At 46.0% G+C, this 26,850-nt stretch overlaps 1 protein-coding gene and 1 pseudogene across 3 annotated transcripts in view; both read left to right on the top strand.

Annotated features, from left to right (window-relative positions):
- LOC148978151 (uncharacterized) overlaps nt 1–24,603 on the top strand; it is a 50,110-nt gene extending 25,507 nt beyond the window's left edge. The window contains exons 17-27 of one of the 3 annotated variants that reach the window (XM_089133572.1): nt 4,867–5,005; nt 6,974–7,056; nt 7,162–10,789; nt 18,929–19,008; nt 19,088–19,205; nt 19,912–20,001; nt 20,256–20,335; nt 20,415–20,532; nt 21,238–21,324; nt 23,022–23,182; nt 24,471–24,603. In XM_089133572.1, the coding sequence (XP_088989698.1) occupies nt 4,867–5,005; nt 6,974–7,056; nt 7,162–10,789; nt 18,929–19,008; nt 19,088–19,205; nt 19,912–20,001; nt 20,256–20,335; nt 20,415–20,532; nt 21,238–21,324; nt 23,022–23,149 (4,551 nt within the window). In that variant the 3' untranslated portion in view covers nt 23,150–23,182; nt 24,471–24,603. Of the gene's footprint in view, nt 1–4,866; nt 5,006–6,973; nt 7,057–7,161; nt 10,790–18,928; nt 19,009–19,087; nt 19,206–19,911; nt 20,002–20,255; nt 20,336–20,414; nt 20,533–21,234; nt 21,325–23,018; nt 23,183–24,470 lie in introns of all 3 variants that reach the window. The other 2 variants (XM_089133571.1, XM_089133570.1) reach the window with 2 other exon arrangements.
- Nucleotides 23,974–26,516, top strand: LOC148978150 (peptidyl-prolyl cis-trans isomerase A pseudogene; annotated as a pseudogene).
- Nucleotides 26,517–26,850: the final 334 nt, after the last annotated feature.

Raw genomic sequence — 26,850 nt, 5'->3', positions numbered from 1 at the left:
GCCAGGAGCAAAGTACAGCAGACAGCAAGAAGATGCGCCAACGAGTACTGCCAGGAGCTCAGTCATGACATTCAGAATACAGCAGCAACAGGTAACATCAGAGGCATGTACGAGGGCATCAAGAAAGCTCTCAGACCAACTCAGAGCAAAACTGCACCCCTGACAACCAGCTGCGGAAAAGCGAAAAACCAAGCAGATAGAGAAATGGGTGGAACACTATTCAGAGCTCTATTCCAGAGAGTTTGTCCACATTGTTGTCAAATCAGCACTGGAAGTCATCGATCATCTGTCCATCATGGAGTAGTTAGACGCTGAACCAACACTGGCAGAACTCAGCAAGGCTATCAACAGCTTGGCCTGCAGCAAAGCCCCTGGGATTGATCAGGCACTGCAAGACCAACCTTTCGCAGCCTTTATTTAACATCCTTTGACAGTGTTGGAGTGAAGGTGGTGTTCCACAAGACATGAGAGACGCCAAGATCGTCACCTTGTACAAGAACTAAGGTGACAGGAGTGACTGCAACAACTACAGAGGCATCTCCCTCTTAAGCACCTTAGGAAAACTGTATGCAAGAGTGCTGTTAGTGCGTCTTTAACAGCTGGCAGAATGCGTCTACCCCGAGTCCAAATGTGGCTTTAGAATGTTCTACAGTGGACATGATCTTCTCCTTTTTGCCAACTACAGGAGAAGTGCAGGGAACAGCAGAAACCCTCTACATGGCCTTTATAGACTTGACCAAGGCCTTTGACCTGGTTAGCCTGGATAGGCTCTTCAACATCCTCCTGAAGATCGGTTGCCTCCGAAGGTTCACAGCATGATCAGATCATTTCAAAAGTGTATGAAGGCAACCACCCAGAATAATGGCAGCATATCCGAACCATTTGACATCAAAAGCGGCGTGAAGCAAGACTGTCCTTACTCCAAACCTCTTCGGCATCCTCTTCTCCCTTCTTCTGAAACATGCTTTCAGGAATTCAACCGAAGGTGTGTACATGCACACAAGATTAGACGGCAGACTCTACAACATTTCAAGACTCAGAGCAAAAACCAAGGTGCGTGAGATCATCATTAGAGAAGCAGCAGTCACCTCTCACACTGAACAAGGTCTACAGTGTCTGATGGATAGATTCTCCCAAGCCTGCAAAGACTTCGGACTAACCATCAGCCTGAAGAAGACCAATGTGCTGGGTCAAGATGTGGACACACCACCTGTCATCACCGTCGACAACTACGAACTTAAAGTGGCCCACCAGTTCACCTACCTTGGTTCTACAATCAGCGACAACCTGTCCTTGGATGCCGAAATCAACAAATGCATCGGAAAGGCCGCAGCAACACTAAGACGACTGACCATTAATGTCTGGGAGAACGCCAAGCTGACCACCCAAACCAAGATGGCAGTGTACAAAGCCTGATAGTCAGCACACTCCTGTATGGGTGTAAATCCTGGACAACATATGCCAAGCAAGAGCAGAAGCTGAACAGTTTCTAGGGGTGTAAGAAAAAATCGATACACTTGAGTATCGTGATATTTTATTTTGCAATACTGTATCAATTTTCAGAAACGCAATTTTTTTTTGTGGCTATGCATAGACGCACCACTAGCCTAACGTTTTGCTAGAAACAACATAGCTATGGCTGAACCCCGTGTCAAGACCGGCTCCTGCTCTATTCCTTTCGGCATGTTAATCAATGAGTGCGTTCATTCACACCGCAAGCAGTAGCCGCGTGTTGCGTCGAGCAGGGCCGTCGCGTGAGCAATAGTGCTCACGGCGGAGAGTCTATAACGGCGTCGCACACCAGACGAGAAGCTCAGCGCCACATCTTTACCAACCTTTCGTGAACTTGCTACAACAGTGGCGCACTGGGCGCTTTCACATAAACTCAGGTCACGTTCAAAGAACACTCTTTACACTTTAAAATATAACTTTTTCTGCTGCATCAGCTTCTCTTTCACTTCAGCTTTTCACCAGTTGTTTCTCACGTTGTGTACGAGTTCCCAGGCTCTCTCAATCTGCTTTCCCAATCCAGCCTGCTTTTATGCACGTCAATTACTGCAATCAGTGACAGGTGTTCGTCATTTTGCACTTGACCTACTTACTCACCACTCGGCTCCATCCTCACTCTCCCGCTACAGACTTCGCTTAACCCTGCACCCCTCTCCACATACCCCACCACTCGACTCAGGCTGGGGAGCCATCCGGGAGAGGAAGTCGGCCACAGCCATCTGTGCACCCAGCCTGTGGATCACCTTGAACTTGAAAGGCTGTAAAGCCAGATACCAATGGGTGATCCGTGCGTTGGTATCCTTTATGCGGTGGAGCCACTGCAGGGGAGCGTGGTCCAAACAGAGGGTGAACTCACGACCCAGGAGGTAGTAACGGAGGATAAGAATGCCCCACATGATGGCTAAAGCTCCCTTTTCAATAGTGCTGTACAAAGTCTCTCTCTTCAAGAGCTTCCGACTAATGTACAGCACCGGCCGCTCCTCACCGTCTATCTCCTGGGACAAGCCTGCGACTAGCCCCGACGCGTCGGTCTGTAGGGAAAAGGGAGAGAAAAGTTAGGAGCCTGTAAGAGCGGTCCGCCACATAGAGCAGCCTTTATCTGGGTAAAGGCCTGCTGACACTGCTCCGTCCACTGGATGGTATCTGGTGCTTCCTTTTTGGTCAGATCAGTCAGCGGGCTAGCAAGGTCCGAATAATTAGGTACAAACCTTCTGTAATATCCTGCTAGCCCCAGGAACTGTCTAACCTTCTTTTTGGTCTTAGGTCTCGGGACAGGTCGCAACTGCTGCCGTCTTATCAATTTGGGGACGCACCTGTCCATGACCCAAGTGGAAGCCCAGATATCTAACTTCAACACGCCCAATTGCACAATTCTTTGGGTTAGCCGTGAGCCCTGCCCCTCACAGCATCCTGAGGACAGCTCGCAAATGCTGCCTATGCCACTGCCAGTCGTTACTATAGATGATAATATCATCTAAGTACACCGCGGCATATGCAGTATGCGGCCTGAGAATTTTGTCCATCAGGCGCTGGAAGGTTGCTGGAGCCCCGAGCCATTGGTTTTAGGCAATAAAACTATCGGGCTTGACCAGTCACTTTTGGACTCTTCTATTATTTCTATTATGTCCAGCATAGGCTCTAATTTATCTTGAACTATTTTCTTTTTGTGTTCAGCTAATCGATACGGCCGGCTGTGTACCACTACGCCCAGTTCGGTCTCAACATAGTGCTGGATGAGATTTGTCCGACCAGGTAGGGGCAAGAACACATCAGCAAACTCTGCTTGTAAATTATGGATGTCAGCGATTTGGGTCGGTGAGAGGTGGTCTCCTCCAATGGCCAGAGTAAGAGATTGGGATTTTGAACTTGCCTCTGGACAGAGATGCTCCTCCCCACTCATAGTTGAGATCCCCAACTCACCGTGTGACCACAAATTGCCCTTGCCACTTTGGGAGTAATTTTAAGCTGGATGTGGGAAGCAATTTTTAGCGTCTTCCCGGATGAATTTACGAATCATGGATTTTGGTCCACCAAGCAGTCTGATGTGGCTGGTACGGATCGATTTAACGGCCAACAATTCATATTGTTCGCAAATGATGCATGACATAAACGATGTGCCTTGATCTGTGAGAATCTCTTTTGGGATTCCCACCTGGGAGATTAACTGAAACAGTACGCTCGCCACGCTCTTAGCGGAAATATTGTGAAGCGGCACTGCTTCGGGATATCGCGTTGCATAATCCACCAGGATTAATGCAAAGCGATGCCCCCGTGCAGATCATTCTAATGGCCCAATGAGGTCCATGCCAATTCTCTCTTGAAGGGGACCTCCATTAAGGGGGAAGAGGGCACAAAGGTGCTTTTGGGTTGGCCGGTGGGTTCACCAACTGACATTCACGACAAGCCGCGCACCACCTGCGCACATTGTCATGAATTCCCGGCCAGTAAACAGGTCATTAAACGATTTAGTGTAGCTGCTTGCCCTAAATGTCCAGCCATTGGATTACAATGAGCCGCCTGGAAAAGCATTTCTTAAGAACTTTATTACCTTTGGGTTTATTTCTTAGGGAACGAGACATTTGTACCAGTCGCACTGAGAAATTTAAAATGATACCAAAAATGTATAAAACTGTATGATAATTGTTCACATACACACATAATATTATGTATAAAACCATATATATATATATATATATATATATTGGGTGAGTTTCAGGTGATCTCAGCACAAGAGAGAGAGAGAGTGGGGGGAGAGCGCAAGAGATGTAGATCAGAGTGATTCTGAGGTGAGACTTGCGTCTCAAATGGTGTACAAGAGTGAGTTCAAATGGTAATTTTCTTTTGTTCGGGTTAGGGTTAGGATTAGGATTAGGGTTAACTGGTTCTCTTCCAGTTCTTCCAGTCTTACAATAGTTTTGAAGCAAATGATCTAGGTAATGATTTTCAAAAGTCTTGTGAAGAAATAATCAGTATGGGTTTCATGCCTTATTTCAGTGAAATTTTTTTTCCCACAAACCACACATAAACGTCATTTTCTCAAAACAACAAACTTTTACATACATGCTGCTGACATATTACTGTAGCAGAGTTTGTGCTGAATACAGTGTAATCAGTCTCTAGCAATGAAAATGTCACAAGTAACAGAAATAAGCACAAATGCCAGAGCATGTCTGAACACCTCAAGGGCCCAGAAAACACCTCAGACCTCAGACGGATAAATGTTGTTTTAGAAGTTAGTTTTTGACAAAGTGGTACAATTTTTTTAGTGGTTTTAAATACACCTATGTAAAATTGGTCAGAAGCTCTTTGGGGTATTTAGGGTTAGTAATATCATGTTTTTTTTCCCGTCTCGCACAGAATGAGGTTCGTGGCCTGCTCCTTATTTCCCCTGAAGCGACAGCATCCTCATATAGGATGTACAGAGATAATTATCCTGCAGAAGGACCTCAGCACGGATACCCTGGACCACAGGCCTTCCATGGTGCTCCTCTTACTGGTCAGTTCATCAGTTGCTTCATTCCTTTTCTCACTGCACTTGATGTAATTAAACTTTGTAATTTGATGGTGGATCCAGAAAGGTTCAAATGACAATCCCCAGTGACAACTAGAGATTCACCCACTGTAAAGTGCACTAGACTAATTGTACTTCGGGTGGCTACAGAAAAAAAGAGACTGCAACAGGGCCCATCCGACAATGAGGATAAATATGCATCTGATTACAGTTATGCGTGTTTGTAATTTAATGAGTAACTGTTCTAAGGAACGTTGATTTGCTGGTATGACAATTAGAAATTAAACTGCACAGAAATGGAACCTGAAGTACACAGGTAGCCCTAATACACAATAAATGTAGTAACGCACTGCTAATGTTGTTAACATTAACAATTTGAGAACAAAGTATAATTTGCATGGTTTGACGATCGTTAGATTTAATCAGCGCGATTTACTGCAAAGCTTTTATCCCTTAGTTGTCAGAACAAAAGTGGATTTTACTGAAAATTCTCATGTTTGTCATACTTTCAAAAAAGAGAATCTGTGATTGCGAATGCCAGAATTCACGCCGGCGTGGTGTGCCGTGCCGAAGCACAACACACGTATAGCTGATAATACCCTGGATAACTGAACTGAGATGCCGACAAAGAGGAAGAACTACAAACTGCAGCTCAATGTGTCTTTTGCAACAGAAAAAGCAATTATGTAGGTCTACTTACAAAAGTTAATTCAGTTTACTTTATCAGAATAAAAGAAAAATATATAGCTGGAAGAAGATGTACAGCAGTTTTTCAACAAAAAAAATATTGTATTGGCACATAACGAGGCTGTTTACACCTGACCACTTCATGCGTTTTCTCAGATCGAATATATCTATCTCATGTATCAAAACGATTCCATTTACACCTGCTCACATAAATGTGTTTATGCAAAACGGATATAAATCCGATCTTCAATTCCTGCGCTATATGCAGATTTAATGGAGTGCACATCACCAAAAGATATGAGCTGCATTTTATTGACCATCGGCTAAAATTTCAAAATCAAAGACAGCAATAAATAAGAGAACGGCAACAGGCCTGGTAAGATCATTTCGTTTCTTTACTTTTAATGAAGATGATTGTGTGTTTAGCGTCTGTGACTTACTTTTACTGATTTGCGATAGTTTGCGGCGCGTTGGCTTGATGAATAGATCCTCATCTGGAGTGATGCGTTCTGCAGTATTGCCGTCATATCTGGCTATAACATGACTTATAGTGTATAACACGCTCTCAGACGTTTATTTTTTTTAGCATTTTTGGGAGGAGTACAAGTTAAATATGTGGTTTCAACAACCAGACGCATTTACACTTGTCCGGTTTCGTCTGGAATGTGGCCCAGACCTCCTCCTGAAGTGTTTTGAGCGATCTGATTCAAACCCATCTCGGATGCGTTTCGGAGGGCCTTTACACCTGGTCTCTTTGCGATCGGATAGCTATCACAGATAACGCATGAAGTGACCAGGTGTAAACAGCCCCAAAAACAATCCAAAAACCACTAAGGGGCTGAGAGGAAGAATAACGTACGTGACACGTTTATCCTTGAAGCTTGCTTGTTGTTTTATTTTGTACAGGTTTGGACGGTCAACAAAATATATGTTCAGGCACTCACCCCCATTCTTCCATACTAACACACACATACAACAGTTGTTTTAACCCCACTTAATTAATGACAGTCCATTTGGTCACATGACTTTCCCATTACGTGGCTCCTACAATTATATTGTTGGCTTCTGCTTTTGTTTTTATTTGTAAGTGTCAGATTTAATATTGGAAAAAATTTTTCATTCATATATGAGTGTACCGCAAATGTTTTTTGGGGTTTTTTTTGCTTCTAAATGGTGACATCACCAAAAAAATTATAACCACTTGTGTGTACAATTTTTAAGACATAATTAAAACGCATTCCTCTTTTTCCTCATTTGCCACTACAGGTCCCTCTGCGTACTACAACCAGTCTCCAGCATATAATTCACAGTATCTTCTACGCACTGCTGCAAATGTTACACCAACAAAGGTAGTGGAGTGATTTTCATGTAAATGCAATAGACTCTACTTGTTTTAGTTACCAGGAAAAAGCACAGAGAACCAATATCAAAGTATTGTTTGTTTATTTCTGCAGGCCCCAGTATACGGGATGAATCGTCTTCCTCCACAGCAGCATATGTATGCCTACCAACAATCAACACACACACCACCTCTTCAGTCCACTCCTGCATGCATATATCCTCAAGAGCAGGTCTTTGGTGCTCCCATCCGGTTTGAGTCACCAGCTACATCCTTACTCTCCCCATACAGTGAAGAGTATTATGGTCACAATTTTCCTCAACCTACAGTCAATCCAACATTACCAGAGCCTGGATATTTCACCAAGCCATGTGTCGATACATCCACGCAGCCATCCAAGAGCAGTGAAAACAAGGCTGTTGACCCTAAGATGAGTCTTGGGTCGCAGTTCACAGGTGAACCTCCTAAGGTTCCAAACTTTGGCGGTGTGGCCGGTGCCCCATCAACATCAGCAACAACTGCCTTCAAGTTCAACTCCAATTTCAAGTCCAATGATGGTGATTTCACCTTTTCCTCAGCTCAGATGAAAAATAGTGAAAGCCTTTTGGGACTTCTGACGTCAGATAGTCCTCCCAAAGCGGAAGGACCATCAGAACCGAAACATCAGACCCAAGACCAGCCGCCTAGCCAAAGCGGAGTCTTTACTTTTGGAAGTAAAAGTGCCACAGGATTTTCATTCACCGATGCTGCTCAGAGCAAAATGAATAAAGGCTCTGCTCCTGTGGCTCCTCCTGCCAAATCTTTTTCTTTTGGACTTACTGGAGACACTGATGTCAGCTCAAAGGGTTTAGCATTTGGGTCTCAAATACCTGTTTCTTTTCAATTTGGATCAAATGATTCTGCAGGAACCGCTGTTGACCTTACAGCTCAGGCTGATAAGAAAACTATTCAGGCTGAAGCACCACAACATGTGAAAGTGCCAGCAACTCCAGTTGTCCCTTTTGGCTCTGGTTTTGGCTCTCAGTTTGTTAAGAAAGAGGGTCAATGGGACTGTGACTCCTGCTTCGTGAGGAATGATGCTTCCGCAACTGAATGTGTTTCTTGCAAAGCCCCCTGCAGCATTGAGTTAGCTGCCATGTTTGGTAAAAAAGAGGGACAGTGGGATTGTGACACTTGCCTGGTAAGAAATGAAGGTACAGCTAGGCAGTGTGCTTCATGTCAGGCAGCAAACCCAAATATGAAAGGCAAGACCTCTACTGCACCATCAAGGTCCTCTTTTTCTTTCAGTTTTGGTAGTTCTAGCAAGCAACCTGCTGCAACAGGATTTACTGCCAATTTCAATCCAGGCCCTGCTTTTCAGTTTGGTACAAGTAAAGAAAAAGCATCCTCACAAGGTTTTAAGTTTGTAAAATCCTCTACATCTCAGCCATCTGAGCCCTTAAACACTGGTAGTCATGATAATAATCCCCTCATTACCGCTAAGCCTGACTCTAGTAGTTTTGCTGAACTTGACCGAGAGAAGGAAAAAGAGGAAATCCCAAGTTCCTCAGATGAGCCCTTAAACACGGGTAGTCTCGATAATAATCCCCTCATTACTGGTAAACCTAATTGCTTTGGTTTCGCAGAATTGGCAAATTCTTCACAGGGTAGTTTTCAGTTCGGCCAGAAGGATATTGCTGAACTTCACAGAGAGAAGGAAAAAAAGGCAATCCAAAGTTCCTCAGATGAGCCCTTAGACACTGGTAGTCACGGTAATAATCCCCTCCTTACCGGTAAGCCTGACTCTAGTAGATTTGCTGAACTTCACAGAGAGATGGAAAAAGAGGAAATCCCAAGTTCCTCAGACGAGCCCTTAAACACGGGTAGTCACGGTAATAATCCCCTCATTACCGCTAAGCCTGACTCTAGTAGTTTTGATGAACTTGACCGAGAGAAGGAAAAAGAGGAAATCCCAAGTTCCTCAGACGAGCCCTTAAACACGGGTAGTCATGATAATAATCCCCTCATTACCGCTAAGCCTGACTCTAGTAGTTTTGATGAACTTGACCGAGAGAAGGAAAAAGAGGAAATCTCAAGTTCCTCAGATGAGCCCTTAAACACTGGTAGTCACGGTAATAATCCCCTCATTACCGCTAAGCCTGACTCTAGTAGTTTTGATGAACTTGACCGAGAGAAGGAAAAAGAGGAAATCCCAAGTTCCTCAGACGAGCCCTTAAACACGGGTAGTCATGATAATAATCCCCTCATTACCGCTAAGCCTGACTCTAGTAGTTTTGATGAACTTGACCGAGAGAAGGGAAAAGAGGAAATCTCAAGTTCCTCAGATGAGCCCTTAAACACTGGTAGTCACGGTAATAATCCCCTCCTTACCGGTAAGCCTGACTCTAGTAGATTTGATGAACTTGACCAAGAGAAGGAAAAAGAGGAAATCTCAAGTTCCTCAGATGAGCCCTTAAACACGGGTAGTCATGATAATAATCCCCTCATTACCGCTAAGCCTGACTCTAGTAGTTTTGATGAATTTGACCGAGAGAAGGAAAAAGAGGAAATCTCAAGTTCCTCAGATGAGCCCTTAAACACGGGTAGTCATGATAATAATCCCCTCATTAACGCTAAGCCTGACTCTAGTAGTTTTGATGAATTTGACCGAGAGAAGGAAAAAGAGGAAATCCCAAGTTCCTCAGACGAGCCCTTAAACACGGGTAGTCATGATAATAATCCCCTCATTACCGCTAAGCCTGACTCTAGTAGTTTTGATGAACTTGACCGAGAGAAGGAAAAAGAGGAAATCTCAAGTTCCTCAGATGAGCCCTTAAACACTGGTAGTCACGGTAATAATCCCCTCCTTACCGGTAAGCCTGACTCTAGTAGTTTTGATGAACTTGACCGAGAGAAGGAAAAAGAGGAAATCCCAAGTTCCTCAGATGAGCCCTTAAACACTGGTAGTCACGGTAATAATCCCCTCATTACCGCTAAGCCTGACTCTAGTAGATTTGATGAACTTGACCAAGAGAAGGAAAAAGAGGAAATCCCAAGTTCCTCAGATGAGCCCTTAAACACGGGTAGTCATGATAATAATCCCCTCATTACCGCTAAGCCTGACTCTAGTAGTTTTGATGAATTTGACCGAGAGAAGGAAAAAGAGGAAATCTCAAGTTCCTCAGATGAGCCCTTAAACACGGGTAGTCATGATAATAATCCCCTCATTAACGCTAAGCCTGAATCTAGTAGATTTGCTGAACTTCACAGAGAGAAGGAAAAAGAAGCAATCCCAAGTTCCTCAGATGAGCCCTTAGACACTGGTAGTCATGATAATAATCCCCTCATTACCGGTAAGCCTGACTCTTTTAGTTTTGCAGACTTGGCAAGACAAGGTAGTTTTCAGTTTGGCCAGGAGGATCCCACTTTCAAAGGCTTTGCTGGTGCTGGCCAGCAGCTGTTTACAGCAATTAATTCCACCCCCAAGACCGATACCTCTGCTGATCAAGAAGATGAAATGTACAAAACAGAGGATAATGACGATATTCAGTTTGAGCCAGTTGTTCAGATGCCTGAGAAGGTTGACCTTGTTACAGGGGAAGAAGATGAGAAAAGCTTGTATTCGCAGAATACTAGAGCACCAGAGCTTGCAGAAGAGTCCAAGCCAAAATTTGAGGAGTGTCAGCGGCTGCTATTGGATATTCATTTGCAGATCCCTCACAAGCTTGTGAATACTGGCAGAACGGATCAACTTCTACAGAAAGGTATCAGTACCTTTTCAGTCATAGTCAAGCTTGAACTTGAACATAGTTAAATCTTAATTATGAATCCTAATCATAAATACAGTGCATGTTCACAATAACAGTTTAAATAAATAAAAAAATGATTTAATCTATGTTTTTAAATATGCCATTCTAATTAATGGAGTTAAACACTTAAACTACATGAAATCATTACTGAGAAGTTACAACATTTTTTATATTCAATAAATAGAAGTAATTGTTGTGGATAGAATGCTTTTGAACACCTTTCCTCTGGCATGCAGTTTTTTTAATGTTTTAACTACAGAAAATTATGCGCAATATTTTTTTGCATATGCCATCTTTTGCTTTCGGCCGCACGTACACTTTTAGCAAAGATCCTACGCAGTTTTATAAATGAGACCCCAGACCTTGGATGAATGATGTGATAACTTAAACATTTCCGTGGCATCTGAAATTGGCTAACCTTTGGCTGTTTGTTTGAACTTAAGAGGAATTTACAATTAAAATGGACCAGTGGCTTCAGAGTCCCAATTTTTCAGCAGTGAATGTCTTGTAAAGTTATTTTCCCATCTTGAAATGTGATACCAACAGGCGTCCTTATAGGAATGGGCTGTTACGAGATTTTTTGTCTCAGCTTTATGTTGTACATGTAGCAGACATTTCCAACATTGTAGATGGCTACTTAGACTTCTGTTGATGTAGTGAATAAAAAATAGAGCTATTTGGATTTCAGTTATGATGCGCTAATTCTTTACTGTCTTAAATTTACATGTAAGAAATCAGCAAAGCACAATAGAATAGGTTAGAATAGAATACAATAGAATAGGCAAGTGCTAGTGTTAATTGGTCAGGTGCTGGCGAAAATGATGTGTCTTTTTGAAAATGGCTAAAAACTCAGCTGTACGGATGGACTGGCTGAAGACTCAGTCTTAAACGCGGTGGTCAAGATACATGATAGGGTTGCATTATTTCTCTCTAAATTACTCAAGAACTGTTGACTCGAGAATCTTTGACTTGAGAACTGGTGATTCGAGAACTGTTGACTCGAGAACTGGTGATTGAACAGCGAGTCCAGTTCCACTGCAGGTACACGTGTCCTCCTCACTTCTACAGCAGCGCTGCCCTGGACACACTCCAGTTTAACCTCTAGTACTGTAAGAGCAGAACAGCAGACGGCGTTCACCTGCCGTATTAGAGTTATGACCTGCATTTATAATGAAGGATTATATAAGAAGGATTAAGACATCTCCAGATTTTAGCCTTGTGATCTAAACACTGATAACTGAAAGGAGACACACATGTGTCTCAGTCCAGTGTCTCAGTCCAGTGTCTCAGTCCAGTGTCTCAGTCCAGTGTCTCAGTCCAGTGTCTCAGTCCAGTGTCTCAGTCCATTGTCTCAGTCCAGTGTCTCAGCCCAGTGTCTCAGTCCAGTGTCTCAGCCCAGTCTCTCATCCCAGTGTCTCATCCCAGTGTCTCAGTCCAGTGTCTTAGCCCAGTCTCTCATCCCAGCGTCTCATCCCAGTGTCTCAGTCCAGTGTCTCAGTCCATTGTCTCAGTCCAGTGTCTCAGCCCAGTGTCTCAGTCCAGTGTCTCAGTCCAGTGTCTCAGTCCAGTGTCTCACTCCAGTGTCTCAGCCCAGTCTCTCATCCCAGTGTCTCATCCCAGTGTCTCAGTCCAGTGTCTTAGCCCAGTGTCTCATCCCAGCGTCTCATCCCAGTGTCTCAGTCCAGTGTCTCAGTCCAGTGTCTCATCCCAGTGTCTCAGTCCAGTGTCTCATCCCAGTGTCTCAGTCCAGTGTCTCAGTCCAGTGTCTCATCCCAGTGTCTCAGTCCAGTGTCTCATCCCAGTGTCTCAGTCCAGTGTCTCATCCCAGTGTCTCACTCCAGTGTCTCACTCCAGTGTCTCAGCCCAGTCTCTCATCCCAGTGTCTCATCCCAGTGTCTCAGTCCAGTGTCTCAGTCCAGTGTCTCATCCCAGTGTCTCAGTCCAGTGTCTCATCCCATTGTCTCAGTCCAGTGTCTCAGTCCAGTGTCTCATCCCAGTGTCTCAGCCCAGTCTCTCATCCCAGTGTCTCATCCCAGTGTCTCAGTCCAGTGTCTCATCCCAGTGTCTCATCCCAGTGTCTCAGTCCAGTGTCTCATCCCAGTGTCTCAGTCCAGTGTCTCACTCCAGTGTCTCAGCCCAGTCTCTCATCCCAGTGTCTCATCCCAGTGTCTCAGTCCAGTGTCTCAGTCCAGTGTCTCATCCCAGTGTCTCAGTCCAGTGTCTCATCCCAGTGTCTCATCCCAGTGTCTCAGTCCAGTGTCTCATCCCAGTGTCTCAGTCCAGTGTCTCACTCCAGTGTCTCAGCCCAGTCTCTCATCCCAGTGTCTCATCCCAGTGTCTCAGTCCAGTGTCTCAGTCCAGTGTCTCATCCCAGTGTCTCAGTCCAGTGTCTCATCCCATTGTCTCAGTCCAGTGTCTCAGTCCAGTGTCTCATCCCAGTGTCTCAGTCCAGTGTCTCAGTCCAGTGTCTCATCCCAGTGTCTCAGTCCAGTGTCTCATCCCAGTGTCTCAGCCCAGTGTCTCATCCCAGTGTCTCAGTCCAGTGTCTCAGCCCAGTCTCTCATCCCAGTGTCTCATCCCAGTGTCTCAGTCCAGTGTCTCAGTCCAGTGTCTCAGCCCAGTCTCTCATCCCAGTGTCTCAGTCCAGTGTCTCAGCCCAGTCTCTCATCCCAGTGTCTCATCCCAGTGTCTCATCCCAGTGTCTCATCCCAGTGTCTCAGTCCAGTGTCTCAGCCCAGTGTCTCATCCCAGTGTCTCAGTCCAGTGTCTCATCCCAGTGTCTCATCCCAGTGTCTCAGCCCAGTGTCTCAGTCCAGTGTCTCAGCCCAGTCTCTCATCCCAGTGTCTCATCCCAGTGTCTCATCCCAGTGTCTCAGTCCAGTGTCTCAGCCCAGTGTCTCAGCCCAGTGTCTTAGCCCAGTGTCTCAGCCCAGTGTCTCAGTCCAGTGTCTCAGTCCAGTGTATCAGCCCAGTGTCTCATCCCAGTGTCTCATCCCAGTGTCTCATTCCAGTGTCTCATCCCAGTGTCTCATCCCAGTGTCTCAGCCCAGTGTCTCAGCCCAGTGTCTCATCCCAGTGTCTCAGTCCAGTGTCTCAGCCCAGTGTCTCAGCCAAGTGTCTCAGCCCAGTGTATCATCCCAGAGTCTCAGTCCAGTGGTTCAGCCCAGTCTCTCATCCCAGTGTCTCATCCCAGTGTCTTAGTCCAGTGTCTCAGCCCAGTGTCTCAGTCCAGTGTCTCAGTCCAGCGTCTCAGCCCAGTGTCTCATCCCAGCGTCTCAGCCCAGTGTCTCAGTCCAGTGTCTCATCCCAGCGTCTCAGCCCAGTGTCTCAGTCCAGTGTCTCATCCCAGTGTCTCACTCCAGTGTCTCAGCCCAGTCTCTCATCCCAGTGTCTCATCCCAGTGTCTCAGTCCAGTGTCTCAGTCCAGTGTCTCATCCCAGTGTCTCAGTCCAGTGTCTCATCCCATTGTCTCAGTCCAGTGTCTCAGTCCAGTGTCTCATCCCAGTGTCTCAGCCCAGTCTCTCATCCCAGTGTCTCATCCCAGTGTCTCAGTCCAGTGTCTCATCCCAGTGTCTCATCCCAGTGTCTCAGTCCAGTGTCTCATCCCAGTGTCTCAGTCCAGTGTCTCACTCCAGTGTCTCAGCCCAGTCTCTCATCCCAGTGTCTCATCCCAGTGTCTCAGTCCAGTGTCTCATCCCAGTGTCTCAGTCCAGTGTCTCATCCCAGTGTCTCAGTCCAGTGTCTCATCCCAGTGTCTCACTCCAGTGTCTCACTCCAGTGTCTCAGCCCAGTCTCTCATCCCAGTGTCTCATCCCAGTGTCTCAGTCCAGTGTCTCAGTCCAGTGTCTCATCCCAGTGTCTCAGTCCAGTGTCTCATCCCATTGTCTCAGTCCAGTGTCTCAGTCCAGTGTCTCATCCCAGTGTCTCAGCCCAGTCTCTCATCCCAGTGTCTCATCCCAGTGTCTCAGTCCAGTGTCTCATCCCAGTGTCTCATCCCAGTGTCTCAGTCCAGTGTCTCATCCCAGTGTCTCAGTCCAGTGTCTCACTCCAGTGTCTCAGCCCAGTCTCTCATCCCAGTGTCTCATCCCAGTGTCTCAGTCCAGTGTCTCAGTCCAGTGTCTCATCCCAGTGTCTCAGTCCAGTGTCTCATCCCAGTGTCTCATCCCAGTGTCTCAGTCCAGTGTCTCATCCCAGTGTCTCAGTCCAGTGTCTCACTCCAGTGTCTCAGCCCAGTCTCTCATCCCAGTGTCTCATCCCAGTGTCTCAGTCCAGTGTCTCAGTCCAGTGTCTCATCCCAGTGTCTCAGTCCAGTGTCTCATCCCATTGTCTCAGTCCAGTGTCTCAGTCCAGTGTCTCATCCCAGTGTCTCAGTCCAGTGTCTCAGTCCAGTGTCTCATCCCAGTGTCTCAGTCCAGTGTCTCATCCCAGTGTCTCAGCCCAGTGTCTCATCCCAGTGTCTCAGTCCAGTGTCTCAGCCCAGTCTCTCATCCCAGTGTCTCATCCCAGTGTCTCAGTCCAGTGTCTCAGTCCAGTGTCTCAGCCCAGTCTCTCATCCCAGTGTCTCAGTCCAGTGTCTCAGCCCAGTCTCTCATCCCAGTGTCTCATCCCAGTGTCTCATCCCAGTGTCTCATCCCAGTGTCTCAGTCCAGTGTCTCAGCCCAGTGTCTCATCCCAGTGTCTCAGTCCAGTGTCTCATCCCAGTGTCTCATCCCAGTGTCTCAGCCCAGTGTCTCAGTCCAGTGTCTCAGCCCAGTCTCTCATCCCAGTGTCTCATCCCAGTGTCTCATCCCAGTGTCTCAGTCCAGTGTCTCAGCCCAGTGTCTCAGCCCAGTGTCTTAGCCCAGTGTCTCAGCCCAGTGTCTCAGTCCAGTGTCTCAGTCCAGTGTATCAGCCCAGTGTCTCATCCCAGTGTCTCATCCCAGTGTCTCATTCCAGTGTCTCATCCCAGTGTCTCATCCCAGTGTCTCAGCCCAGTGTCTCAGCCCAGTGTCTCATCCCAGTGTCTCAGTCCAGTGTCTCAGCCCAGTGTCTCAGCCAAGTGTCTCAGCCCAGTGTATCATCCCAGAGTCTCAGTCCAGTGGTTCAGCCCAGTCTCTCATCCCAGTGTCTCATCCCAGTGTCTTAGTCCAGTGTCTCAGCCCAGTGTCTCAGTCCAGTGTCTCAGTCCAGCGTCTCAGCCCAGTGTCTCATCCCAGCGTCTCAGCCCAGTGTCTCAGTCCAGTGTCTCATCCCAGCGTCTCAGCCCAGTGTCTCAGTCCAGTGTCTCATCCCAGTGTCTCATCCCAGTGTCTTAATCCAGTGTCTCAGCCCAGTGTCTCAGCCCAGTGTCTCATCCCAGCGTCTCATCCCAGCGTCTCAGCCCAGTGTCTCATCCCAGCGTCTCATCCCAGCGTCTCAGCCCAGTGTCTCATCCCAGCGTCTCAGCCCAGTGTCTCAGTCCAGTGTCTCATCCCAGTGTCTCATCCCAGTGTCTTAATCCAGTGTCTCAGCCCAGTGTCTCAGCCCAGTGTCTCAGTCCAGTGTCTCAGTCCAGTGTCTCAGCCCAGTGTCTCATCCCAGTGTCTGTCCAGTGTCTCAGCCAATTGTCTCAGCCCAGTGTCTCAGTCCAGTGTCTCAGTCCAGTGTATCAGCCCAGTGTCTCATCCCAGTGTCATCCCAGTGTCTCAGCCCAGTGTCTCATCCCAGTGTCTCATCCCAGTGTCTCAGTCCAGTGTCTCAGCCCAGTGTCTCAGCCCAGTGTCTCAGCCCAGTGTCTCAGCCCAGTGTCTCAGTCCAGTGTCTCAGCCCAGTGTCTCATCCCAGTGTCTGTCCAGTGTCTCAGCCAATTGTCTCAGCCCAGTGTCTCAGTCCAGTGTCTCAGTCCAGTGTATCAGCCCAGTGTCTCATCCCAGTGTCATCCCAGTGTCTCAGCCCAGTGTCTCATCCCAGTGTCTCAGTCCAGTGTCTCATCCCAGTGTCTCAGTCCAGTGTCTCAGTCCAGTGTCTCAGCCCAGTGTCTCCACCCAGTGTCTCAGCCCAGTGTCTCATCCCAGTGTCTCAGTCCAGTGTCTCATCCCAGTGTCTCAGCCCAGTCTCTCATCCCAGTGTCTCAGTCCAGTGTCTCATCCCAGTGTCTCAGTCCAGTGTCTCATCCCAGTGTCTCAGTCCAGTGTCTCATCCCAGTGTCTCATCCCAGTCTCTCATCCCAGTGTCTTAGTCCAGTGTCTCAGCCCAGTGTCTCAGCCCAGTGTCTCAGTCCAGTGTCTCAGCCCAGTGTCTCAGCCCAGTGTCTCAGTCCAGTGTCTCAGTCCAGTGTATCAGCCCAGTGTCTCATCCCAGTGTCTCATCCCAGTGTCTCATCCCAGTGTCTCATCCCAGTGTCTCATCCCAGTGTCTCAGCCCAGTGTCTCAGCCCAGTGTCTCAGCCAAGTGTCTCAGCCCAGTGTCTCATCCCAGTGTCTCAGTCCAGTGTCTCAGCCCAGTGTCTCAGCCCAGTGTCTCATCCCAGTGTCTCAGCCCCAGTGTCTCAGCCCAGTGTCTCAGCCCAGTGTCTTAGCCCAGTGTCTCAGCCCAGTGTCTCATCCCAGTGTCTCATCCCAGTGTCTCATCCCAGTGTCTCATCCCAGTGTCTCATCCCAGTGTCTCAGCCCAGTGTCTCAGCCCAGTGTCTCAGCCCAGTGTCTCATCCCAGTGTCTCAGCCAAGTGTCTCAGCCCAGTGTCTCATCCCAGTGTCTCAGTCCAGTGTCTCAGCCCAGTGTCTTAGCCCAGTGTCTCAGCCCAGTGTCTCAGCCCAGTGTCTCAGTCCAGTGTCTCAGTCCAGTGTCTTAGCCCAGTGTCTCAGCCCAGTGTCTCAGCCCAGTGTCTCATCCCAGTGTCTCATCCCAGTGTCTCATCCCAGTGTCTTATCCCAGTGTCTCAGCCCAGTGTCTCATCCCAGTGTCTCAGTCCAGTGTCTCAGCCCAGTGTCTCAGCCCAGTGTCTCAGCCCAGTGTCTCATCCCAGTGTCTCATCCCAGTGTCTCATCCCAGTGTCTTATCCCAGTGTCTCAGCCCAGTGTCTCATCCCAGTGTCTCAGTCCAGTGTCTCAGCCCAGTTTCTCAGCCAAGTGTCTCATCCCAGTGTCTCATCCCAGTGTCTCATCCCAGTGTCTCAGCCCAGTGTTTCAGCCCAGTCTCTCATCCCAGTGTCTCATCCCAGTGTCTTAGTCCAGTGTCTCAGCCCAGTGTCTCAGCCCAGTGTCTCAGTCCAGTGTCTCATCCCAGTGTCTCAGTCCAGTGTCTCAGTCCAGTGTCTCATCCCAGTGTCTCAGTCCAGTGTCTCATCCCAGTGTCTCAGTCCAGTGTCTCATCCCAGTGTCTCAGTCCAGTGTCTCACTCCAGTGTCTCAGCCCAGTCTCTCATCCCAGTGTCTCAGTCCAGTGTCTCAGTCCAGTGTCTCAGTCCAGTGTCTCATCCCAGTGTCTCAGTCCAGTGTCTCAGTCCAGTGTCTCATCCCAGTGTCTCAGTCCAGTGTCTCATCCCAGTGTCTCAGCCCAGTGTCTCATCCCAGTGTCTCATCCCAGTGTCTCAGTCCAGTGTCTCAGTCCAGTGTCTCATCCCAGTGTCTCAGCCCAGTGTCTCAGCCCAGTGTCTCAGTCCAGTGTCTCAGTCCAGTGTCTCATCCCAGTGTCTCAGTCCAGTGTCTCATCCCAGTGTCTCAGCCCAGTCTCTCATCCCAGTGTCTCAGCCCAGTCTCTCATCCCAGTGTCTCATCCCAGTGTCTCAGTCCAGTGTCTCAGTCCAGTGTCACATCCCAGTGTCTCATTCACTTATCAGCTCACACACAGCAGCTATGTTGGCATATTTTAATTTGTTTAATATTCTACTAAATAGATACTTTTACTTTATAGACATCTTTGTCTGATATCTCCATTATATTGTCTGTTTGCTCTATTATCAGTGTTTCTTTGTCTTGGCACAAACACTGTGCACACTCTGCGAGATATCGGTTTTATGTATCCAAGCATTGTAGTGTACACGTGCGGTCCAATACGATACTGGTATTGAGTCATTTTTGCATTTAATAATAATGGATATCCTCAAAGTCGGAGAGTGATGGAGAGTGTGTGTTTGCAGACTGCGGCGTCAGCAGCGACTCCGACTCCGAGCGACCCGACGACGTCAGCGCAGAGCTACACACACTGCAGCACGCTCAGGTCAGAGGACTTTCTGAACACTGACATGAGACGTGATTAGCAGCACCGGTTTGACTTGTGTCTTGTTCTGGACACACAGGTGAAGCCGGAGCCTTCCCATGATGCAGCAGCGGAAGAGTCTCCCGTGGACGGCAGCGTTGACCCCATTGACCTCTCCACGAAGAGGAGCAGCGAGAGCGAGTCCAGCTCCACTGCAGGTACACGTGTCCTCCTCACTTCTACAGCAGCGACACACTCCAGTTTAACCTCTAGTACTGTAAGAGCAGAACAGCAGACGGCGTTCACCTGCCGTATTAGAGTTATGACCTGCATTTATAATGAAGGATTATATAAGAAGGATTGAGATCTGGAGGATTGGATCTCCAGATTTTAGCCTTGTGATCTAAACACTGATAACTGAAAGGAGACACACCTGTGATTGGCTGACACCTTTGCATATGAAATGAGTTCTACATGTTCTGAAAACTACATTTCTACTCGTACAGCTGCAGAGATTATCTGTGGTGAAAGGTGTTGACTACAGCATTAGATTTACAACTTCTCATGTTGCATAAAAGAGAGCCAATCACAGTGATGTTTGCTGAACTCTCACGAATGCTGTCATCATAACACACAGAGCAAACACGATATGAATGAGAGATTCGTCTTTCATTAATTATAACGAGAGAGCAGATCTCACTGAATGAAAACACACTGACACGACGATAAGACAATGAAAAACAGTAACTACTTTGGTTCAGGGAAATATAAGTTAAGTGTTTGAATCCAAAAATAAGGAACATTTATTATTAGAATGACGTGAATGAAGTCCAGCCGAGGTCAGAGAGTGAAGGACAGGGACGTTCAGTCAAACTCGTCCAGCATTTGCCTTTGGTATCGTCTGACGTCTTTGCTCTTCTCCAGCAGGTCTTCCTTTTGCATTCGCATCTGAGAGTGCGGTTTCATTTGCAGAATTGGCGAAGACTTCAGGAGAATTAGATTTTTCCAAAAAAGGTGAGTTCTGTTTATGGCTTGGCCAATAACATCTTTGTCTGATATTTCCATTATATTGTCTGTTTGCTCTGTTGTCAGTGTTTCTTTGTCTTGACACAAACACTGTACACACTCTGCGAGATATCGGCTTTATGTATCGAAGCATTGTAGTGTACACGTGCGGTCCAATACGATACTGGTATTGAGTCATTTTTGCATTTATTAATAATGGATATCCTCAAAGTCGGAGAGTGATGGAGAGTGTGTGTTTGCAGACTGCGGCGTCAGCAGCGACTCCGACTCCGAGCGACCCGACGACGTCAGCGCAGAGCTACACACACTGCAGCACGCTCAGGTCAGAGGACTTTCTGAACACTGACATGAGGCGTGATTAGCAGCACCGGTTTGACTCGTGTCTTGTTCTGGACACACAGGTGAAGCCGGAGCCTTCCCATGATGCAACAGCAGAAGAGCCTCCCGTGGACAGCAGCGTTGACCCCATTGACCTCTCCACGAAGAGGAGCAGCGAGAGCGAGTCCAGCTCCACTGCAGGTACACGTGTCCTCCTCACTTCTACAGCAGCGCTGCCCTGGACACACTCCAGTTTAACCTCTAGAACTGTAAGAGCAGAACAGCAGACGGCGTTCACCTGCCGTATTAGAGTTATGACCTGCATTTATAATGAAGGATTATATAAGAAGGATTGGATCTCCAGATTTTAGCCTTGTGATCTAAACACTGATAACTGAAAGGAGACACGCCTGTGATTGGCTGACACCTTTGCATATGAAATGAGTTCTACATGTTCTGAAAACTACATTTCTACTCTTACAGCTGCAGAGATTATCTGTGGTGAAAGGTGTTGACTACAGCATTAGATTTACATCTTCTCATGTTGCATAAAAGACAGCCAATCACAGTGATGTTTGCTGAACTCTCACGAATGCTGTCATCATAACACACAGAGCAAACACGATATGAATAAGAGATTCGTCTTTCATTGATTATAACGAGAGAGCAGATCTCACTGAATGAAAACACACTGACACGACGATAAGACAATGAAAAACAGTAACTACTTTGGTTCAGGGAAATGTAAGTTAAGTGTTTGAATCCAAATATAAGGAACATTTATTATTAGAATGACGTGTGAATGAAGTCCAGCCGAGGTCAGAGAGTGAAGGACAGGGACGTTCAGTCAAACTCGACCAGCGTTTGCCTTTGGTATCGTCTGACGTCTTTGCTCTTCTCCAGCAGGTCTTCCTTTTGCATTCGCATCTGAGAGTGCGTTTTCATTTGGAGACTTGGCAAAGACTGCAGGAGAATTTGCTTTTGGCAAAAAAGGTGAGTGTTCTGTTTATGGCTTGGCCAATGACATCTTTGTCTGATATCTCCATTATATTGTCTGTTTGCTCTGTTGTCAGTGTTTCTTTGTCTTGACACAAACACTGTGCACACTCTGCGAGGTATCGGCTTTATGTATCCAAGCATTGTAGAGTGCGAGTACATGAGCGGGCCAATACGATATTAAATAGTGTGTAATGTTGCTGGTGGTGCATGAACACTATCTCCAAAGTTCAATGTAAGCAGAGATATCATCTTTTAAAAATCAGGAAGTATATTGCCTACAAAAACGACTCGATCGGGACTACAGCTGGGTTTTAGACGTCACAAACCCACACATTTACATCAACCCTCCCTCCGGAATATGCAGAAAACGACATGCACATATTTCAGCAGCTCCAGCTCGTTGAGTGTGTTGTGTTCACGCAGCTGTCAGGTCTTCTGTGTTCGGCTTCCCATGGACGCTGTACTTCGTCAACAATGGATACAGTTTATGTTTGATTATGTTCCTGAAAATGACGATGGTAATCTAGCTCTCTGTGCTGCGCATTTACGGAAGACAGCTTCCAGAATCTCCACGAGTTCAACACCGGATTCAACAAGAAACTGTTACTAAAACATGAAGCAGTTCCGACTTTAAAACCAGAGGCAGCAGTTGTTGGGCCACAACCTGTAAGTAGGTTAAGACTTCATAATTTTAAATGTATTTGCATGTATAATTCCAGACGTAGCCTTGTGTTTTATTTGTTTTATTTTTTTCAAATAGCAGCGCTGGGTTTATAGCCACTAGGCTACTAGTTATGCTATTTTGTGTCTACGACAAACACGTACAAACATTATGGACCTGAATTTTGTATAAGTACTAATGTTGTAAATGTATTTTTCATGTATATATGTTTTATGACGTTATTTTCGATATGATCAAGAACGTAAACTTGCCAACGCTGTTTGAGTATGACATTAGTAGCCAGTCAGTTGCTATCGTTGCCAGTCAGATGCTATTGTGTAAAACAAACGTGTATATGGTTAAAAAATGTAGCAAATTATCATTCAGAAACGTTTATTAAGAGCCGTGTGTGGTGAGGTTCTGCTTGACTCTCTTCATCGCCGCTTTCTCGGTCTGATTCTGCCTCACTGATACTGCAGTCTCGACATCATTATTAACGTGTATCCACCATCTATGGTATCCACCTTTGGCATGCCCGTTTCACCCGTAAAGGTAATGGCCGTTAACCTTCCAGACAACGTGAGCGACAGTTTGGCCAATCACAACACACCGAGCCAAACTAACCAATCTGAGCCCACTACGTGTTTCTGAGGGAGTGTTATAGACTCATAGACTCAGGAAGTCAACCGCTCGTTCGAGGACAGAGGAGAGCGCGGCTGACAATAAAGGTGAAGTTTATGAAAAATAAGACTTTTAAAAAAAGAAAAACCACAAATACATGTTATATTGCACCCCATAAATACAATCATGCAAAGAAAAAAAGCAGTCAACCCCCCCTTTAATAATACTGGATTTCACCAAAGGCTGTATTTTCTGATTGTCATCCTAGTCCCAGTATGCAATTGTGCCGGACACTAAAAGCATTTTGTGTTTTTATAAGTCTTTCATGTGTTTGTTCACTGCTGCTGTCAGTGTTGCTGTTGGCAGTGTAATGTTTTTATTGTTTTCACATGCATGTTTATTTCAGTAGATGCTAATTTTTCTTGGTCAAACGCCGGAGCCCCGGTCTTTGTTAATGCACCAGTGCGAACTGAAGGAGGAGAAGCACACGATGAAGGAGAAGAGGGCAGTGATGACGAATCTCCACGTAATGAGTGAATCCACTTTGAGCCGATCGTGTCCTTGCCAGAGGTGAGTGTGTGTGTGTGTGAGGTTAATCAAGGGCCAAATGATTAATTACTCGGTTACTATCGTAACCTCAGTTCCCTGAGAGAGGGAACTAGTATTGTGTAGCTATACGCAGTGGGGAAACTCCCTTTTCCTCGATTTACTGAAGCCTGTACTGTATGTAAAACGCATTTGCAGCTGCACACTGAGCATCTGACGCGCTCATAGGCTATGCTGCAGCAACGGCACATCCAATGAGGCGGGCGACTCTGACGTGCAACCAATGAGCTAGCCCAACGTCAGAGCCCACTGAGGGGGCGTGGCCTAGCCTATAATAGACCCCCGAATTCGCCATTATAGCAGGTTTATACGACTGAAGCGACAACTTCACCAGTTTCTCTAGTGCGGCTGGCTCAGGGAACTGAGGTTACGATAGTAACCGAGTAGTTCCCATTCGAACGGTCACTTCGTATTGTGTAGCTGTACACAGTGGGGACGCCATGCAAAACGCTGCACCATAAGTAACTGGTTTCACCTCAGGACCCCTGAGCTAACAGAACCAGCCAGAACCCAATTATATATATTACAGACCAGACACTGTCGGGCCTGAATAGTATATGGTCGCTGAACGACTGGCCACAGACTGAGACACGTTGACGGGGTCGAGAGAGCCCAGCCACTCCTCCTCAGAGGCGACGATGGACAGGCTGTCGTCGCGCTCGAGAGACCCGTCAAAGGAGACGAGGCCCGCCACGTGGGAGGGGGGGTGCTGGTCTCCTACGAACAGGACCATGATGGTGTCCGAGTAGGGGAAAATGAAGCACACAGGGACGCGGCCGGCGTGCGTTCACCAACTTCCATACTCTCCGGGTGCCATTGGCTGCGACGCTTCTTCTTCCTCGGAAAAGAAAGTGTGGTTGAATAAATGTCTATAATTTCAAGAGGTCTTACATTTGGGGACAGATAAAACATTAACAAATAAACAAAATTATTTAATGTTTCAGCGGCTATGATTTAATTACAGGAGTTTCACAGTAAAAACGTGACGCTGTTGTGCGTTCTACAAGCCCAGACTTTCACAGTCATATGATTGTAATCAGAAAAGTTTGGATGGCATTTTTCCATCTTAGCTCTGTATAATCGTGTCAAGAAGCGCGGCGCCAGTGTACCGACGTAACCGCTGTATTTCTGCATAAGCGCCATCTACTGTCAGAGAGGGGAGTTACACTTTCATTCAGCGCTTCAGCAGGTCTTTAAATCTAAATCACACATTTTAAATGAAAAATGTTTCCTTTTCTTAAAAATGTTTGAGGTTGGACGGGAGGACGGTCCATCTACGGAGGGAAGTTTGAGGACGAGAACTTCGACGTGAGGCACACGGGCCCGGGACTGCTGTCCATGGCCAACCGCGGCAGAGACACCAACAGCTCGCAGTTCTTCATCACCCTCAAGAAAGCAGAACACCTGGACTTCAAGCACGTGGCTTTCGGCTTCGTCAAAGAAGGCATGGATGTGGTGAAGAGAATAGGAGAGCTGGGTGGGAAGGACGGCAAACCCACTAAAGCCATCACCATCTCAGACTGTGGACAGCTCTGAACGTTTGGAAAACTTCTGTTCATGGAGGAAATTATGTTTTGTGTCACTCCTTTTTTTCTCTCTCTTCTTCTTGGGGATGACCTACATGAAATTGACCATAAATGCATTGACTAAAGGGTTAGTTCTCCCAAAAATTTAAATTCTCTCATCACTCTCCCTCATGTCGTTCCTGACCCGTAAGACCTTCGTTCATCTTCAGAACACGGATGAAGATATTTTCGATGAAATCTGATTGATCTGATCACGTTTCACCCGTTTCTTCTGGAGAACTGCAGACGTTAGTTCAGTCGTGAGATTGGACATTTTCCACATCCACCATCAGACGCTACTCATATAATCACAACATGGCAACTAAACAATGTTGGTGTAAGGAAATGTAAAAGTCAAGCTTCTTCATTAAAGGGTTAGTTCGCCCATTTAAGACATGAAGTTGTATGCAATCCTTCCCAGCACTACAGTGCATACACACTGACCCACTCTGTTGTCAGAGTTCTGACCGCTGGAAGTTTTTCAATGAAGTACTCCCGGTAACATCAGCTTGTTTACCGTACAGTTTAGACATGGGATCATAAAGTTAGTAAATAGAGCTTACCCGTGGTACTGCTACAGCAAAACTCTTTAAAATCTTTTTTTTTCCTTTTCCTCCTTGGTTGGGGATGTAATCGTCTTCGCTGAAGTAAGCACACACACAAAAATCCTTTATTCAGGATATTTTAGCTCCCGCAGAGTAGCCGATGGCAACCAGCCAAAGCTGTCTCATAATTATATTAGAAACAGGAACACGATGGAATCTGAACTTTGATCCCGGCACATCCTCGTCACAGCCTGGGAATTTACAAGTTCGCACCATTGTTAATTTAATACTTTTACCTAGTTGTCAATCGATTGTGTAAACACTATGAACAGCTGATCGTAACGTGCGCACTGTTGACGTTACGGCAGCGCGGATTGATAGAAATGGATAGAAAATAGTGCTGCATTAAAACTGAGGTATGAATTTTGACCGGCGTGTTTTTTGTGTGGTAAATTAATCAAGCTTTGAAACGCAAATCATTTTTTCACGTAAAAACGCACAGTTTTGTGGCCCCGGAAAATAACCGGGAGTACCGGGAGTAAAAACTTCCAGCGGTCAGAACTCTGACAACAGAGTGGGTCAGTGTGTATGCACTGTAGTGCTGGGAAGGATTGCATACAACTTCATGTCTTAAATAGGCGAACTAACCCTTTAAGCCAAGCGTCACTGGATCAATACTGTGAAGAGTCATTCAGTGCCACTGCCGGACGGATATCCCAGTCCCAAACTACTGTTACTCCCACCTGAAAACCCCTATCTCATTCGCTAATGTGTTCTGTTGTATTTATTTAGTTGTGCTATTGCTTGTAGTTTAATTATTCGTTCTTATTTTAGTACTGATAGTTTACGCGTCTTTAATAATCTTTGAAATATATTTTAGTTAGTAGTTTCATCTGTGGAATCAAAACTGGAATGGAGAAGTGTTCAATTTCACTGGTGTCTGAAATGTGGGGTGTCTTAACTTTATTTACAGAACAAGAATACATTACTTTTTTGTGGTGGGGCCAGTGAACATTTACTTATTGAATACATTGAGTTTAATTGAATTGAAAATAGAAAATGGAATTGAATTGAGATCGATTGAATCGGGAATCTGTATCGATACCCAGCCCTTATTGACAAGCGTTGAAAATCAAGTTTGAATAATTAATCAGTATATTTTTAAATAAAATAAATTAGTAATAATAACGGCTATATTATTCTATTGATTGTTATACATTTGCTTTATTTTCCCTTTCATTTCATTCATCTCTTTACTTAACATTTTGTATATTATTATCATTCCTCAATGAAAGACCTCGAATTACATCTTTATAATTATACTTCCTAATATATCCTTTTAATGACTTGCCAAAATGAAATAATATAGTAAATAAATAAATAATATAGTGCAACATGTTCATTCATTAATTCATTAAAGTTCACAAATCATTAATTGCCACCTAATAGAGTCATATAGAATCAGATTTATTTTTTACATTTACGGTATTTATGAAACATATACAAAAACATATGGTATTTA

Source organism: Pimephales promelas, chromosome 7 (assembly GCF_988280905.1).
Source record: "Pimephales promelas chromosome 7, fPimPro1.hap1.1, whole genome shotgun sequence".
NCBI classification, from domain to species: domain Eukaryota; kingdom Metazoa; phylum Chordata; class Actinopteri; order Cypriniformes; family Leuciscidae; genus Pimephales; species Pimephales promelas.
The sequence above is the reverse complement of the archived record's forward strand: the minus strand, read 5'-3'. Positions and strand labels throughout refer to the sequence as shown.